The following is a 19,417-nucleotide window of genomic DNA, read 5'->3' as shown; positions in this document are numbered from 1 at the left end:
AGGGTAAATTTATAAAATTTACAGCGCGGTTGTCCTTGGCAGTGAAATGTTTTTAGGGAAAATACGGAAAATACACCGAATCTTTTACTGAACTCACAATTACTTTGAGGAAAGGAAATATTGAAGAGAGAAAAGGACGAGAAAATGTTACTTCCTAACTAGTCTTTTATGCGTGTTGAGAAACTCAATTCCGGCACTTCCCATTTCGTACGTAGCCACACCACCGCCTCCTGTTGAAATGACGAAAGAGTCCGCTTTGAGCAGGGAGCAAAAGGAGGGTGATTGCGACATTTCGGATGTGATTGGAAAAAAGGGGTGAAGTGCCCAAAGTAGTGAAACTTTATATATATATGCATTAATATATTAATATATATATATATATATATAAAAGTGTGGTCTATCTTTTCTTTTTTTCTCTCTCTCTTCCTTCTCTTCTCTTTTTCTGTAAAGATGGACGACTATATGCTTCTCCGGCATTGACTCGTCTCTCAGGTACCTAACTCAGGCCATCTCACACACAGAGAGATCGGTGAGCTCAACTGTAGTTGAATTTTTTTTTTGTAATTTTCTTCAATTTTTTTTTTTGGTTGTGGGTTTGTTTAATTGATTGGTATTGACCAAGACCCTTGTATGTGGTTGTGTTTGTTGCAATATCAAAGGAAGATTCTTTGGAGATTTTTGTTGATTTTATTTGGTCAATATTATCCGTTAAAAAGAGTATTAAATCTAGGAATATATTCTGATTTCACAAGTTTTTTTTTGTATTTATCAGTTATGTATTTCATATTTTGAATATGGCTGTTTTAATTGTTGAGAAATATTTGGCTTTAAAGCAGAGTGCTGGGCATCAATGGAGGATGCAATTGCGATTTTTTAGTGGAAAAACAATGCTTTATTTTGTTTTTCTTCTTTAATGCTTGCATGTTTGATTTGATAGAATTTGTTTGATTGGGAAATTGATTTTTGGGGCTTTAACAGGTTAGGTTCTGGCAATGGGGTAGGGGAGAAGGGTTTACAGAGAAATCATCAGAGGATTTTTGGAAGATAAAAAGCTTTTAGAAGAGTGGGATGTGTTGGAACAAATAGGAGGGAAGAAAAAGTTGGATTGCTTGTGGCACACAAATCCAAAGGATGAATTTTGGAAAAGGGATTTCAATCTCACAGGAAAATGACATGCTGATCGGGGGTAATTGGCTCCCAGCAGGCACTGATAAGCAATTTCTGGTGAGATCTCAGCCGGTTCCAGTTGACAAGCAGGTGAACCAGGCAGGAAGAACCAATTGGCAAGCACTCTTGGGTTTTCCTGGTGGGCATGAAACTCAGAATTGCAATGGGGTGGTTCAGAATCTGAATCTAGTTGATCTTGGAGGTCTGAGTCAGACATTATATAATTGGGATGGCAATTTTGCAGAAAAGAATCGATTGATCAATCACATTGCAGGTTCCTACAATCAAAACTTTGTCAATGGTGACACCAGCACCTACAAACATATCTTCACTGATGGTGGCAGCAGAGTCTCCCAGAGTCAGCCTTTTGCGAATAGTGATGGCACAGGTACCTACAGTCAGGCCTTGGCTAATGTCGGCCCAGGCATTTACAGTCAGGCCTTGGCTAATGGTTGCACAGTCCCCTACAGTCAGGCCTTGGCTAATGGTAGCACAATCCCCTACAGTCAGGCCTTGGCTAATGGTGGCACAGTCCCCTACAGTCAGGCCTTGGCTAATGGTGGCACAATCCCCTACAGTCAGGCCTTGGCTAATGGTGGCACCAACAATTACGGTCAGGCTGGCACCAACAATTACAGTCAGGCCTTGGCCTTGGCTAACGGTGGCACCAACAATTACAGTCAGACCTTGGCCTTGGCTAATGGTGGCACCAGCACTTACAGTCAGGCCTTGGCCAATGGGGGCACCATCTACTATCAGGGTTTGGGCAATGGCAGCACCATCTATGATCAGGGTTTGGCCAATAGTGGCACTAGCTCCTACAGTCAAGCCTTTGTTAATGGCAGTCCTGGAGCCTACAGTCGGCTCATCGGAAATGGGAGTGCTGGCTCCGGCAACCTGGCCATTGGCAATGGGGATGCTGCCTTGTATAGTCAGGCCATGCACAATGGTGATATTGATCTGAATGAATATTCTCTACAGGATCTTTTGGGACTGGCATCAAGTGCCTCAGTGGACAGAAGCAGCGTTCAGGCAGCAAATAGACCTCCGGCTCTGAAGCCATCTGTGAGTGAAGCACTGAGCAGAAGCATCCATACTGCCAACAGACCTCTAGTTCTAAAGACATCAGCGAGTGAAGCACAGAACAGAAATTTCCATGTGGCAAATGGGCCTCTAGTTCGAAAGGCAACCACAGGTGAAGCCCCAGAAAGAAGTCTTCTGAATGCAAGTAGGCCTCAGGTTCCAAATTCACATTCTCAGTTTGAGATCAATTGGGGGGAAGATAATTCCATTGACATGTTGCTCGGTAAAGAAAATCAATGCTCAGGTTCAAGCATGTGGAAGAACAGTAATGGCTTACTGCAGATACCTGAGTGTAAGTGGCTTGATCCCTTTTTCTTTGATTCATTTCTCTCTACCTTCTAATTTCCCTTTTAGTGATTACACTAGGCACTAATCATATATAACTTAAACAGGGATGTTGAGACACAATCGCATCACTGGTTCTAACTTGAATTCACAGAACTTGGGAACAAAGCTCTTTTATGTAAAATGTAGTCAGGTCCTAAATGAAAGACAAGCTCATTGAGAATTCTAACACACCATTAAGAAATCCAGTCTCTTCAAATAGTGCAAAAAGCCAAAATCAGGCCAAAAATGTCATGGGAAGCAGATGGAATTTTTCTAAATGAACACAAAATACAAATATTGAATGCCATAAAAAAGAAATAAATTCAATTTTCTTTAGTAGTAAAGAACCTCAGGCTGTGTCAGTTTTATCATATCAATGAAAATATTGCATTTGCTACAGAAACGAATTTTATTCTACACTGGACACCACAGACCTCTTTATAAATGGAGAACTTTCTCCAAGGATGTCAAAAACAATATAATTTACTAATTTAATGCTTTTACCATTTAACAGTCAATTGATGAAACTGTCTTTCTGCAGATGGATTCCCCATTCCATACCAACCTAGTTTCAATCTCAATTCACCACCAGGTGTGGAAGCCGATGCCACCTCCAGCATCACCAATTCCTTCCCATGTCCACCTGTCACTCCAGAACGGCCAAAGAAAATACTGAATTTTTCTGCAGATGAGGGCTCAAGCCCTGATAAAAATCAGGAGTACATCACATCAACAACAAATGGAGCTACTGAAAACCGCTGTGATGAACTCTTACACAACATTGTGGCATCATCCAGTGCTGCCCCTCCCAGTCCGTGCAAAGGAAAGAATATAGTTGCAAAGGAAGGTGATGAAGGCATCGACCTGAACAAGACACCTAAGCAAAAACAGCCAAAGAAGAGAAAGCATAGGCCAAAAGTTGTAATTGAAGGAAAACCAAAGAAGACTCCCAAGCCAAAAGTTGTAATTGAAGGAAAACCGAAGAAGACTCCCAAGCCAAAAGTTCCAAGTAATTCTAATCCTAAAGAAAATCCAACTGGAAAAAGGAAGTATGTTCGGAAGAATAATCCCAAAGTCCCTGTAACAGATCCTACAGATGTTAGGAAGGAGATACTAGATCCTTCCTTTGCTAGCGCCACAGCAAAATCATGCAAGAGAGTTTTAAATTTTGGGGAGGAAAAATCAGGTGACGGCCAGCATGACGTAGCTAGTCAGCAGGGGGTGATGCAACAAGATAATGAGCCCACTTTTACTTTGAATTTGACTTCTCAAACCAAAGAACCATGTACACGCATTAACATCATCTCTGGAACAAAAGTCGCTATGCAGAATGACCAACAGAATGAACTGGTGGTGAAAAGCCAGCAAATGTCAGCGGTGGAAAGTCAGCAAATTTCAGCTGATTATATAGCAATGCTCAAAAGGTACACTCCTGCAGCCCAACCAACAACCGAGAACCTGCAATTGGGCAATTTAAATGTCATATCAAGGACTGTGAACAAAGGAAATACCGATCCACGCCAAAGAAATAGCAAAAATGCTTATGTTCCCATACCTCAACACATCCATGCAGATGGAATAGGCCAAATTGTCATTCAACCACTAACTACTCAGGAAAATCTTGACAGCTCCAGAAGGCAGATGATGCAGAGTACATCTCAAACAAATAAGTTTGCAAATTCCAATCAAGCAACGGGATCCAAGAGGGATTATTGCCACACTATTGAGCAGTCACAGGCCCATGCTGCACATCTGATTGGCCCCTCTCTTTGCCAAGAGATATTTCAGGTCAATGAATATAACAGCAGCAATCTCTGCAAAGTTTTTTCAGATATGCAGAAGAAAAGGAAAACTGAGAAGGCTGCATATACAAACATGTCTACCATGGCTTCTTACACTACGGCTGGGGAGGATGAACTGCATCAAGCTGAAGCAAAGAGCGTGAATCAGTTGACATCACAAATCAACCATGGAATTCTTAACATTTGCTTTGAAGGTAACAACGATTCACAAAACCTGGCCAATGGAGTGAACAAGACTACCAGGGATTCATCTATGCATCAGACTACTGCTGGCAATTCTATGTGGAAGCATCATATTTCAAATGAATGGCCATCACAGACAGAAGACATGAGAGAGAAACAAGTAAATGGATGCACTCAGCTCCACAGATTAACTGTTCTTACTGCAGCTGCAAAAGATAAACTGCAGCCACCAGCTCCCATAAAAGCCCGATCATATAGTAGTGGGCAGCACAGCATTGAATCTTGTCGTGTCATTACATTAGCAGAGAAGCAGAAAGAACCTCTCTTCTCCAACTCACACTCATCCAGCACATATAAGCCATTTCTGCAAGAACCCAAGGACAAGTTGTATGACTACCACCAACCATCCATAAAGAAAAGAGGTAATTCTCTTGTTTTGAGACTTTTAAGAAACTTGACATTTAAAAAGGTTTACATGCATTTTCTACGACATTGAATTCTCATTAGTGTAGCCACTGAAGCGTGCAATTGGTGCAGGTCGACCAGCTAAGAAGAAACAACCAGATCCAATTGATGCTATAATAGAACGATTGAAAAGTCTAGAACTCAATGATACAAGCAATGAGACTGTGAGCCAAGAGGAAAATGCAATCATCTTATACAAAGGAGATGGTGCAATCATTCCATATGAGATAAAAAAACGGAAACCAAGACCTAAAGTGGATCTTGACTTGGAGACAGAAAGAGTATGGAAACTCTTAATGGGGGCAGAACAAGATGTTGGAGATTCAGATGAAAGAAAGGCAAAATGGTGGGAAGAAGAAAGAGAAGTGTTTCGTGGACGAGCTGACTCATTTATTGCACGCATGCACCTTGTTCAAGGTACTGGTATTTTTCAGCTGTTCAATCACGAGACATGACATATAAACCAGACACTGATTTTCTTTGATCGAGCACATAATTATTTATCCACATGCATATTAACCCAAAAATCATTGATATACATTTAACAGGAGATAGACGCTTCTCTCCATGGAAAGGATCAGTGGTTGACTCCGTCATAGGAGTATTTCTTACCCAGAATGTTTCAGACCACCTTTCTAGGTATACTTGAGGTTTTAGTTCAGTAACAAGATCAAAACCCTCTTGATTAACATTTGAAGTTTATATAAATGGATTATTACACTAACTTCTTTCTTGCCATGCAGCTCTGCCTTCATGTCACTTGTATCACGATTTCCTCTTCATCCAGAAAGCAACAAAACAAGTTACAGTAATGAAGCTAGCATATTGGTTGAAGAACCAGAGGTCTGCATAATGAACCCAGATGATACTATCAAATGGCATGAAAAGGTATCTCATCAACAAGTCTACAATCAAGCCTTTGTTGCATATTCTGAATCATCAGAGCATAGAAGAGACAGTCCAGATTCAGGAACAAGTGAAACAAGCTTAGTAGGAGCACCTAACCAGAGAGCAGAGGAAGAAGTCATGTCATCACAAGATTCTGTCAACTCATCTGTTGTCCAAACTACTGTACTGAGATCCTGCTCAGGATCCAACTCAGAAGCAGAAGATCCAACAACTGGGCACAAAACCAACAAGGTTCAAGCTTCAGCTTCAACAAACATTTTGTACATGGAAAAAACTTTCATGTCTCAAGAATGTCAGTATCATGCAAATAAAAGCTCGAACTTTGATGAGAACACTATGAGGTACAGAAAGCAAAACCCAAGATTGGACAGAGTGGAGAACCACACAGAGTCTTCTTCCCTTACCTATCTAATCAATTCTGGCAATTCCAATAAACAAGCACCAGCTGTTCCTTCCAGTAATTATCGATTGCACATGACCCCAGATTCAGGCATACTGGAAGTAGAATGTCTTCAAGTGTTGGGAGAAGAAAGTATATCATCTTGGCCTTCAGCTGCTTCTGGAATTGCCAACCCAAAAGATGTCAATTGGACAAGCAAAGGGACTCAACAAATGACAGAAAGTATTAGAAAAACCACTGCCCAACAAAATGGACTAATGAACCTCCAAGAAGCTACAGTAGGGAACCCGAATGCATTGCTAAGGAATTATCCTATGCAACAAAGTAGCATGCAACCAGGATGTACAACTGAAAATGATAAACAATCCTGCAAGAATCATGATCTTGAAAGGACAAAGACCTTTCAAATGCAAAGCATGCCAAGCAGAGAGCCTCTAAAACCTGCTGAAGCACTGGATACAAGACGAGACACTACCATGCATCAAATTCCAAATGTCCCTGAGCTTACAGAAGAAGCATCTAATGTCAGGGAGAGAGATTCTGCAGTGGATAAGCAAATATGCTTGGAGAATGAAGTGCTTGAACCACTGTCAAGAGAGCAAGTCCATTCTTCTAACAAGGAAAGTGGAGGGACAACTACAAATATTTTGAAACCTAAAAAGGAAAAGGTTGAAGGAACGAAAAAGAAAGCATTTGATTGGGATAGTTTAAGGAAGCAAGTTCAGGCCAATGGTAGAAAAAGAGAAAGAAGCAAAGATACAATGGACTCACTGGACTATGAAGCTATAAGATGTGCCCATGTTAATGTTATTTCTGAAGCTATCAAAGAACGAGGAATGAACAATATGCTAGCAGAACGAATAAAGGTATGGGCATGAATTCAATCTCAAAAGTCTTCAAACTTGTTAGAACTCACTAAACATGGCTTCTCCAATATGATGTTAACCATTAAATGTGTGCACTCTTAAATTAGATTAACACTAATAGCACAATTTTGCAGGACTTCCTTAATCGATTGGTCAGAGAACATGGAAGCATTGACCTTGAATGGTTAAGAGATTCTCCACCTGACAAAGCAAAGTAAGCCCTCCCAAATATTTTTGTTCCTTCTATCAAATAGAAAGAAAAACACAGATTTCAATTCCTTGTAAACACATGCATAATTCATCCCTTAACGAAATGACCATACATGGCTAGCATCCACAGGCTGTATGACAAATATTTTGTTGCATCTATCAAATTTATACTATTTGGTTTATAAAAATGTCTGGTGCTGTAGGGATTATCTGTTAAGTATACGAGGATTGGGTTTGAAAAGTGTGGAATGTGTGAGGCTGTTAACACTTCATCAACTTGCTTTCCCGGTAAAGCTTATACAGATAATACATATTATTTATAAACTTAATAGAGCAACCAAAATTGCATCACTCAGGATCTTGTTTTTGTATCTTTATAAAGGTGGACACAAATGTTGGTCGAATTGCTGTGAGATTAGGATGGGTCCCTCTCCAACCACTACCAGAGTCACTTCAGTTGCATCTCCTGGAACTGTAAGTAGTATAAGACAAGTAATCAACACCAAATTTTTCATTCCAAAAAACACCTAATCATGTCCCTGGTAGGTACCCTATGCTGGAGTCCATTCAAAAGTACCTCTGGCCAAGACTCTGCAAACTGGATCAGCGAACATTGTAACCCCTTAACACTTTCTTGGAGTAATTAATGTTAATAGTCTTCTTTTATTTCTTTGGTGCCAACAAGATATTCATGTTAAAGAAAGTATATTTATCTCACAAAAAACAGAATAAAGAACTACTATAACATTCTCTAAAAGTTTATTGATTTATGTAATATTTGGCACCAGGTATGAGCTACACTATCAGTTGATTACATTTGGAAAGGTATGTCATTACATTTGCTTATATGGGCTACTGCATTCATTAAAAACACGTTTTCATTTTGCCTCATTTGTTGATACTTATGTAGGTTTTCTGCACCAAACATAAACCAAATTGCAATGCATGCCCAATGAGGGGAGAGTGCAGACACTTTGCAAGTGCTTTTGCAAGGTTTGTACACCAATCTCTATATAATTACCATTCATCCTTACACCAGTATGCAGACAGATAACCTGAACACAAAACACATTAGAACCTCTATATGTATCAATAGGAAGGGGTCAATAGATCCAATGACTGCAATCCCTAAATCTCTGTTAATCACATAAGAGATGCTGGAGAGCAGGAAATCCTTTTACTAACCACTAAATCTTCAAATATTCAGTACTATTAACGATTAATGAGATTAACAGTTAAGCCTATTTGGCACAGTGCAAGGCTTGCCCTGCCAGCACCAGAAGAGAAGAGCATCGTGAGTTCAACTGCACCCAGTGTGGCAGACAGAAACCCCACAGCATTCATCAACCCTATTCCACTGCCTTCACTTGAAAGCAACCTACTTGGAAAAGAAGAGCAAGACACTAGTAAGTGTGAACCTATCATCGAAGTACCTGCTACACCAGAACCGCAATGCATAGAAACATTAGAAAGTGATATTGAGGATGCATTCTATGAGGATCCTGATGAGATTCCTACAATCAAACTGAACTTCGAGGAATTCACACTCAATCTACAAAATTATATGCAAGAAAACATGGAACTCCAAGAAGGGGATATGTCCAAGGCTTTAGTTGCTTTGGATCCCAAAGCTACCTCAATCCCTACTCCCAAATTGAAGAATGTCAGTCGGTTAAGGACAGAGCACCAAGTGTAAGTAACTTCTTTTCATTATCACAAAACAAAGGAATTTTATTAGACAAGCACCCATACAAGTCTCAACTGGTCCAACTTAATCTGGATACCTTCTGAACTGAACTTTCTAGTTTGACTGAATCTACAAGAAGTTGAACATTAAGAAAACATCCATGTTGCATCCAAAAAAAAAATCCACTGGCCCTAGTAAAACTGGTACTAAAGCTTTAATAACAGATAAAATCCTTCATGTTGCATTCTAACCTCCCTCCCATCCTGATCCGATGCAGGTATGAACTTCCAGATTCACACCCTCTGTTAAAAGGGGTTAGTTATTGCTCTTCTTTGTTCTATATTTGCAGAGCACTTTAAGTACCAAACTTGCCTTTATTCAACTGTCAATTTATAACTATTACAGATGGATATACGAGAACCTGATGATCCAAGCCCATACCTTCTTGCTATATGGACACCAGGTAAGGAAAATATAAAATAAATCTGAAATTATTGCTCAATGTACAATGTTTTAAGTGATATCAACAGTAACCCAGAAAAAGTTCCTCATAGGACAACATTCAGTGCAGAAAAAATGAGATCCTGCATCTTAGAATAGACCTCTTCCAGTGTTTGTGATAACATGTGAACATAATTAGAACTCAATATACATGATGAGAAGAATCTGTTAGTTAACATTTTTGCCTTAGAAAGCACTAACATTTTATAAATTTGTGGTAACAAAACTTGGAAACATTCATGACTAGGTGAAACTGCAAATTCAAGTCAACCACCAGAAAGGAGGTGTGAGTCCCAAGAACCAGGCAAGCTGTGCAATGAGAAGACATGTTTTTCATGCAATAGCCTCAGAGAAGCAAATTCACAGACAGTCAGGGGGACACTTCTGGTGAGGAAATCAATACTGTAGATGAAAAATAGCAACCGTTAAAGCTAATAGACATAATAAGCTGCTAGAAATTGTTTATTGATATTTCTGTTAACTCATTCACAGATACCATGTAGAACAGCCATGAGAGGTAGCTTTCCACTCAATGGCACATATTTTCAAGTTAATGAGGTAAATCTTATTCTTTCTCTCTGCTGAACATATTTTCTGTTAACTCTTTGGATGGTAGCACCACCACTCCCTAAAATGAGTTTAAAAACATGGAACCAACCATATTTGATCATCCAAAAAGAGCATGCCTCAATGACCAGGATGGAGAGACTTATCTACCCAATTTTTCTCCCTGCCACCTTTCAAAGACATTTATTTCCTGATCAGGTGGTTCTCTTACAAAAAATGATATTACCATGCAGGTATTTGCAGACCATGATTCTAGTATTAACCCAATTGATGTTCCAAGAGCATGGATATGGAACCTCCCAAGAAGAACCGTGTACTTTGGAACCTCTGTGACCTCAATATTTAGAGGTAAAAGAATAAAATACATATATACTGTATGCTAATTTAGAAATCGTAGTAAGGAGGTAGAGGAGAAAGAATTAACAAAATGATTCCTATGTTTATTAGGCTTGCCAACAGAGGGAATCCAATACTGCTTCTGGAGAGGTATGGGAATGCTACTTTTGATTGTTCTAGTTGCCTTATCCACTATGTTCAAAGTAGTGCATATGCTACCTGTGCCTGTGCTTATGCATGTGTCAAAACATGGAATAAAGAAGAAATTATGTGATATTCTGCCTTTACCTTATATTTCTAGACTCAGTTCTTGTATCTTCTTGTCCCCAACATCTAGATTTTTTTGTTAGGAAAAAGACAATGCAAGATCATGTGAATGACCAAAATAACCTTACTTTAAATGAATGCTCAATAAGTTTCAAGTTTCAATTTATCAAGCTTGTTAAAGCACGCATGCATAAGAGAAAGTAAGCACGGCCTAAACAGTATTATATTATTCTTTTCATATGAGGATAATTTACAGATACAATAGCATGTATATGTTTACAATAGAACCATGTCCCTATGACATGCTACCATGTCTTCAATTTAATGAACAAACACAAGCAAATGCATAAACCATGTGGCACTCTTGTGGAAGATGCACCATGATATGCATTCTAGATTAAGTTTCAACCAACTTGTGTGCCTAACCATGCTAGAACTTCACCTATACAAGCCACTGGAGGCAGTTGCATGATCCATTGTGTGCAAGGAATAAAAGGGTACCTAAGAACCTCCCAATGCACTCTAAGAAGTGTCTTAAAAATTGTGGTTACACAACAACTAAAAAACAAAAAGACCTGGAAAAAGGAAGAAATGGAAAAAACAAAACTATGTAGGACAAACCACATAGTAATATTTAGAAACAATTAAATGATGGACCATTCTTTAGGAGACGTTATGGTGGAAGAGAAATATTGCAGTTTAAAAATTCTACAGCCAGAATAAAGGTTTGCACTAAATAAGCTGCTAAAGATATAGTCATTGCAGTACAAAAATACTTCAATATAATATTCTATAAATAATAATAATAAAATAATAAAATTAGAAATGTTAGATAATTTTTTGGCTTAAATTAGCTAACCGTGTATAAATAGTTATTTTTCTGGTTGTCCTCACCAATGTACAAACTATGTGCTAGTTATTTCCTATTTGAATGTTCTCTATCCCCAATACTATTTCTTAAGACACTTCATCCAATATATCATATTTCCATGCACAGTTAAGGGTAGGCACAGCTAAAATTTCGCAAAAGATGTTCAACTTTTTGAGGAATCAGCATCAGTCCCATAAGTATCAGCAATGGATTATTCTTCAACCATGTTGTACATGCTAACTGTTGTAAAACAACATTTTGCAGGATTTGTTTGTGTGAGGGGATTTGACCAGAAATCAAGAGCACCCCGACCTCTGATGGCTAGATTGCACCTTTCAGCAAATAAGTTGTCCAAGACAAAAAATGAAAACAATTGATAAGTAAGACAGGACCCAGATAAAAAATTGCCAGCTACAGGTGCTAACCAGGGTCTCTCCAGGCTGGAGGAGATGGAGATTGCTAAGTACAAAAACAGGTCATTGCTAACATGTTGTACATTCAAATATTCCTCTAACATGAGATGCATTCACATGTTGCCCAGGTTGCAGGAGAAATTTTTTTCAAATTTATTTGTAAGAGCCCATGACAAGGGGCATGTAGCCTGTACATGACTAAAATGATGATCATTTTTTCAATTCATGCTCAAAACTGAGCCATTATTAATCCATTACACAATCATAGTGTAGCTTCAAAGCAACTTGACACCATTTTCTATTTGATGTATGTCTTGCAGAATGAACAAAAAATACATTAGTGATGCCTCTGCCACATACTTCTTAATAAAAACAATAATAATAACCAGATAATAATAATAATTATAATATAACCTTATCTATTTGATGTTGATCATCATTATCTAGAAGGAAGGCCCGACTACTGGACCTATAATCATCATCTAGAGGGGCAAGGAGAACTACTGGACCTATTTTCTGGGTTGTTAGAAGGATGAGTGGGGAGGGAGGGCAGCAGTGGGCCCATTTTCTGGGATGGAACTCATCATGGGATCTGATGAGGTTTTTCTGGACAGTCTCTGCATTATGGATATAGTAGTATATGTACTAAACGGAGGCAATTACAAAGTTTAAACAATTAGCTATAATCTTGTAGCAAATGAGAGGACCAAAATGAGTCCAATATCCGAACAATCACAATTCCAACACTTACGCATCTTCTATTTGTGTTGACTCTAACCTAGGTTAAAACAAAGCAGGCCACTGTGGAGCAGATGAAGTTTTAGCACAATTTGAATAGTGCATGGCATGACTTTCAATTGCATCTTATAATCGGCAGAACAAATAACCACTCCCAGTTGAAAAGCGACATGTATGGCAATCACATTCCACTCACCTCAATTGGAGGTTGGCAGGTGGCGTTTTGAGTCAGAAAGATAAATAATTATGTCTAATGAGCAATAATTTGCTATCCTAATAATTGGAATATCTCAAATCAAATAAAAAATTTTGAGTCACTATATGAATTAACTCGATGAAAACAATACATTTAAGTGTACCTCTCAAAAACAAACATCTTCCAGTTACTGATTAAAGACCCCAACACCTTCAGATGATCATTGCTCAATAGCTCAGAGGCAATAAGTAAAATATGGAGACTAAACCTGATTACGTTCAAGATGAAATCACAAACCCAAACAAGAGCAAAGTAAACATGAATGCTAAAGCCACTTATGTTCCAGATGAAATTACCAACCTAGCACTCCTCACTTATATATATATATATATATATATATATATATGACATGCAACACTTTCTTTGGGGTCACTGCTAGGACTAGAACCTGGAACCACCCAAACCATGCCAGTTGAGCCAGGGCTTAAGGGTAGTAGTAAGATTCTTACTTTCTGAACTAACCCAGCGTGAACCTCCATTCTAAGTAAAATCACTTGGTTTAACTGTTAATAAAGATATTGATTTTATTTTCATTTGTTCCAGTTCTACATTCATCATTACTCCAATGATCATTACTTAAGAGCTCTATAGATTTTATAATTTCAGTGATCTTGCAAAATTGTCTCAAACATCCTGAAGTCTTAGATGGAACATCAGAAGAGAGATTAAAACACATTTTGTTGATTTTCTTCTAATTTTCCTTTCTACTAGATAATTGCCCCACTTAAAAGTAAGCATGTCTTCCTTATCCTCAAACTATGCATTTTTTCTTCTATATGCCGAGATAAAGTAAATCAATCATATTCTGGGAGGCTTTAGAGAACAAGCAGAGATAGTACATTCAGCAGGAAATTACAGACATCTAACAAATGTAGTTTCCTAATATTCCTGAATATTGGATAATGTTCATGCTTGCATGCACTTGTAGAAACTCACCAAATTTAGTACTCATATACCATATCTTCTGTTCCCTCCTTTACCAATGAGAGTCTGGACGTGGATGCCCAAGACTATAGACTCTCAAAGCTTCCAGTAACATAATGGAGTCACTCCTCCAAGAACTTGACCTGCAATTATCCAGGATTTCATCAGAGAAAATAGTAGTACCATCGAGGAATTTAGACAAGCATCAACACATTTCTCTTGAAGACTGATGATTCATGCTTCAACTAGCCTTAAGACATATCAAGAGATTAAATATTGTTTTAAAAATGCTTTGTAAAGCATCATCATTTTCTGCAACTATTTTCTTCATCATATTACCCCTTTTGATGGTATTAATAGAACAATCTGATATCAAAGTGAGGAAAAAGAAGCATCATAGCAACATAGTAAGTAGCCATCCCAACTAAATGGGAATTAGAATCAGATTTTAAGATAATAAGCATGATGTGATGAGAATTAGCCTTGTTCGCTATAATTGGGTCAAAGACAAGACTTCGGGATATCTATTATCTCAACTTTAAACTGCAAGTGAATGCTCATACTTCAAAGCAGGCAAAACCCATGATTCTCTAGTAGCATAATTGCTTGCAAAGAACAACAAAACCTCAATAAATTTAAGTTACAAAAAACTCAATTTCTCTCATTAATATATATATATATATATATATATGAATATGAATATGAATATGAGAGAGAGAGAGAGAGAGAGAGGTAGGAGAATGAATAATATAAAAGGCATCCTACTTCAAACTTGCTATTCGAAGATTTTCCATAATTATAATCAACATTTTGTGCAAGCACTCAAATATTTTTGAAAAATGAAAAGGAATATAAGATTGTTATATTGTTTAGATCTACAACCTCAAAACAATAATAAAAATGTTCTCTAATTATTCCTGTTTTATTTTTTCTCATAGAAACACATTACACTATCCAATACATTTCAATATTTTCCTAATTATTCCAAGAATTTATTAATTGTTCATACTAATTGAAGAACAAGAACGCCCTGTTTTTGTTTCTTATATCGTGCACTTTGTCATATGCCCAAGTTTTGGACTTTCTCTAATTATTCCAGGTATTTTGCCAAATAAATCCTGAATTTCAAATTATTTCTGCACATTAATACCAAATTTGTTATTGTGCTTCTGTTAAGGCCACTATTTCCTACCTTTGCTCCATTCCCTTTCTCCTGCACATCATGCTTCTAGCCCAAATGACAGGAATCACACAAATACTCAGAAAGAATCATAGTAAATACTTCTACTAGCAATCAAATAAGAAAATCAGAAAAAACATAGACTTATTACTCTTCAAAGTGGTATTCTGACAAAGTGTAAACCATTTGGCAAACTCATATTTCCCAAAATAACATGAGGACACAGGAGAAATCTTAAAATACATAAATCAAACACTGTGATAAAAAGCTAACAGAAAATTAATATGAGAAAAGGAGAGAAGTAGAGAGAGACAAAGATGTTTCACATGTTCACTCCTTTATTATACCATTTCTAATCTTACTCATAAAATAAAAAGAAAATTACATGTTGCTCAATATTATACAACATTCAAGTTAAATGCCTTCTAAAATAATTCCAACAAATCTAACAAACCAAGGCGTGGGTGGTTCTCAGACATTTTTTTCCAATACCAATAGCTGGGCTGAATTAATAGAATTAAAATTGGGTGGGGGAGAATAACCCAGTTCAAATGGGTGACAAATACTTCTAGCGAACCAAACTTAGCTTTACTCTAATGTATCCCTTATTCCTTAAGAACAAGCAGTATCTATACTAATAGGTCGCCCGGTTCAATAACTTCTGTCATCACAGACATTACCTTCAATGACTTTTAACCAAGCATCTAACAAAAATATTCAAATAGAAATGTAATTCCCCATTAGGACATAAAATTAATTTATTTCACAGAAAAAAAGAAAGAAAAAATAAAACAAACAAACACCAGAGATGTAGATTTAGAGTTGCAAAAACCAAACTATCAACAGCGCCTTCATTCAAAATCATGCCAGTTCACACAGTTAAGACAAAACTAGCCTAGACTAAGCATGACTAATGAAGCAAACAAACTCTGAACCAAAAAAAAAAAAAATCATGTTTGGTTTCCGAGAAAATGCATGAAAAGCAAGAGAAAATGAAGATCGAAGATTTAGATTTCTCATTGACATGGAATCCAACTAAACAAAAACCTCCACCTAATTGGACATTGAACCGCACAAAAATAAAACACGATTCAAATTTAAAAAAGAAAAGAAAACATAATGAGAATTCAAAGTTTGTCTTTCAGCCTGTTTTCTCGGGAACCATATAAAGGATCATGGATCAAAATTCAGAATCAGAATGAAGAAGAGAAGGCACTTGCCTCGATCGGAAAGAGAAAGCGTTGGAGCTGCGACTCCCTCTCTCGAATGAGTAGTGACGAAGGATGAGGGGATTCGATATTTGGATTTTCAAGTAACAATGGAGAGAAATGTTTTGCCGCCTTTTGCTCTTCCCCTCCATTTCATTTCCCTCTCTTTTTTCACTGATGGGCTCATGGGCCCTACACTGTTGGATTGCGGCTCTCTGGAAGCATCCGTAAATAAGATAATCTCTAAATACGAAAATTAATTGTTAATTTAAAAGAAACAAAAAATGTGCCTTTTTTTTTTCATTAATGGTTTCAAGCCCATCACACATTTTGAAAAAGATGATAATAAATGTATTGTCTTTCTCTCTCTCTCTATGTCTATTTTATTTTCTTTTTTTTTAAATACAAATTATATATAAAATAGTAAAAATACCTAAAATAATTTTTTATTATAAGATACGGGATTTGTTCCGCATCTCGTTTTTTTAAATAATTTTTTATTCTCTAAAATAAAAAACCATAAAAACATATTTGATAATCAAAAATTATTTTTTGTTTAAAAAATAGGTGTTTTCAAATAATATCTTTTAATTGTTTCATTTATTTTTTTATGATTGTTTTAAAAAAAATAATTATATAAATATTTAGAATGATTAAAAATAAAATATTAGATATAAAAATTATTTTTAGTATATATTTAAAAATATTTTAAATTTCAAGCAAACTTTTATTTAGTAAAATATTATAGAACAATTTTTAAAGATAATTCATAAAAACTAAATTTGGTAACTATTTTCGAAAATAATTATCAAATAAACCCATGATATTTTTAGATACAATTTTCATATTTTTTTCCACTCATTTTTTAAAAACTATTCAATAAATAATTATATAATATAAAAAATTATTTTTAAAACATATCTAAATACATAAAAATTAAATTAAAAATATTTAAAATTTCCAAACAAAAATTATTCAATAATTTATTAAAAAAATAATTTTAAAAAATTATTCTTTGTGATTACTTTTAGAATTGTTTTCGATAAAGATATTTTTCCCTTTTTTTTATCTTTAAAGAATTTTTAGCAAAAATACCTTTTTTTCCAACCTCTCCAAAGCCATTTATCCAAAAGTTCCTAACTCATCAACGTTTCCCGTTCCTTCCTTTCTGTTCTTTTGCTTCCCTACCCGATCATCTTCTCCCTCAAATATGTATATATAGAATTCACGACTAGGCTGCCCACCGTGAGTTGCGGCAGCGCCAGGTCCGGCAGCAACATGATTTTTTTTTCTTTTTTTAGTGTAAAAAAAATGGAAATTTGGGGAAGAAGATGAAATGGAAGGAAAGGAAATGAAGAAAAATGAGGATTAGGGTTTTCAACATTTTATAAGTAAACTTAGTTTTAGAAAAATGAATTTTTTTTTCCTTGTATTTCCCTTTTCTTCCCTTCTTCAAATACAAATTTTTGTTTTTCTTTTGATTTTACTTACAAAATAAAAAATAGGAAAAAGGAAAAAGATATGAAAAATAATGGAAAATGACTAGGATTAAGTGATATTTTTTGGATAAAATTAATTGATTAAAATAAATAAAATAATTTTTATATTTATGAATTTAACCTTTAGTCAATTTTTAATATAAATGTTTTGACTATCTCACAGGTATTTTTGTTAAAATATAGCAAAAAAAAATGATAGGATATTAAATTTTTAATGACTCTTTTAATCAAATGACTTTTTTAGATGTTATAAATAATTTTTATTTATAAAAATAAATATAGGGAGAAGTAGGTGTATTTAATACCACAATTTATAAAAAAGAACACCTACAAGTTTTTTTTTTTTTTAAATAACCACATTTATAATTTTAAAAATAAAGGTCATTTTTTCAAAATAGAGAAAATATGATACCATAATAACGAAATTTTGTTACTAATAATGTATCACGTGTTCTAAAAAAATTATTAAATATATATAAATTTATTAGTAAATTTAAAATTATTTAGAAAAAATTTTATGTTCTTCTTAAAAATATTAAATACGAGATGTGTATGTAATTGGAATCAACTCATGAAAAAGAAATTTAAAAAACTTGTGAATTTTATTTTCTTCATTTGTTTGGTATTTAAAGGAATAAAATTTATTTTTTTATTCAGGGTTATAATATAAATGGAAAAAAAATGATCTTTTATTTGATAAAAAGGATTAAATAAGAAAATGATGAATTTTTATTTAATAAAAAATTGAAATATTTTCAAATTTTGAAAAATAGTATCCTCTTTAAAAAAATTTATATACTATAAGAAATTTATGAATATGATAAGAATTTACATTGATGTGATTTTAATTTACTATTAACAACCATTCCACTCTATTTAAAATAATATTATCTTAAAATATCTATAACAATATCATTGTATTATGAGGTTTTGGTTTTATTTTTTAATATCAAATATTAATATTAAGGTATCACTAACTCAACCAATTTCCTAATTTATATTAGATTGCCTCATCGTGGGCATTGATGATCAATTATATTGATGTAAATCGCTTTGTAACTTTCTATAAAAATGACGGGTCACTAATGAAACATTCATTTAGTTTTTTTCTTAATATTTTATTTTTTTCAATTTTTTTTCCATTTATTCTCCTTCCACTTTAGTTTTTACAACACATTACCAACACGAGTCAACATTGTTGAACCAACATTTGAAGACTTCTACTCTGTAGAATAGGTGAGAAGATTTATTATCTACATCAAACTCTAAACACTCCTACATCAATTTCATAATAAAGTACATCATGATATGATTTATTTTATTTTTTATAGTAGTTATAATTGTCAATTTTTGTATATTATTATAATATAATTAAAATTTTCATTATTCCTAGCTTGAAACTATATAAAAGAGAAAGATCTAGTAAATTAATAAATGTCAAAACTCATAGGCATAAGTTATATGTTACCAATTAAAATTATGCGTAACCAAAATCTCTATCAATTTTTTGTCCTTGATTGAGAATTATTAATTCCATGAAATGATACTTGTAATTTGA

The 19,417-nt window shown here is 35.2% G+C and overlaps 1 protein-coding gene across 3 annotated transcripts; it reads left to right on the top strand.

The window, feature by feature from the left end:
- Positions 1-376: 376 nt before the first annotated feature.
- On the top strand, positions 377-12,338 carry LOC100247223 (transcriptional activator DEMETER). 3 transcript variants are annotated; one of them, XM_002267274.4, is made up of 20 exons: positions 394-529; positions 979-2,542; positions 3,119-4,984; positions 5,100-5,444; positions 5,576-5,666; positions 5,771-7,202; positions 7,337-7,416; positions 7,616-7,700; positions 7,795-7,886; positions 7,959-8,027; positions 8,201-8,237; positions 8,323-8,405; positions 8,667-9,104; positions 9,377-9,413; positions 9,505-9,562; positions 9,848-9,987; positions 10,093-10,158; positions 10,401-10,515; positions 10,615-10,653; positions 11,906-12,338. In XM_002267274.4, exons 2-20 carry the CDS (start codon positions 1,132-1,134, stop codon positions 12,016-12,018), a joined length of 6,597 nt encoding a protein of 2,198 aa, XP_002267310.1. In that variant the 5' UTR covers positions 394-529; positions 979-1,131; the 3' UTR covers positions 12,019-12,338. The 3 variants fall into 3 exon arrangements, with proteins under 3 accessions (XP_059598302.1, XP_010658708.2, XP_002267310.1); XM_059742319.1 differs by lacking the exon at positions 11,906-12,338 and having other exon boundaries at positions 377-529; positions 10,615-10,932; XM_010660406.3 differs by lacking the exon at positions 11,906-12,338 and having other exon boundaries at positions 381-492; positions 10,615-10,932.
- Positions 12,339-19,417: the final 7,079 nt, after the last annotated feature.

This window comes from Vitis vinifera, chromosome 13, assembly GCF_030704535.1.
Source record: "Vitis vinifera cultivar Pinot Noir 40024 chromosome 13, ASM3070453v1".
Lineage (NCBI taxonomy): Eukaryota > Viridiplantae > Streptophyta > Magnoliopsida > Vitales > Vitaceae > Vitis > Vitis vinifera.
This window is presented reverse-complemented; position numbering and strand designations above follow the sequence as displayed.

Bases quoted from the DNA above. Each gene is read 5' to 3' on its own strand.
- LOC100247223 (XM_059742319.1), top strand. From the start codon at position 1,132: ATGAATTTTGGAAAAGGGATTTCAATCTCACAGGAAAATGACATGCTG. The intron at 7,417-7,615 runs GTAAGCCCTCCC...CTGGTGCTGTAG, and splicing joins TCTCCACCTGACAAAGCAAA to GGATTATCTGTTAAGTATAC. The intron at 8,028-8,200 runs GTAACCCCTTAA...ATTTGGCACCAG, and splicing joins AAACTGGATCAGCGAACATT to GTATGAGCTACACTATCAGT.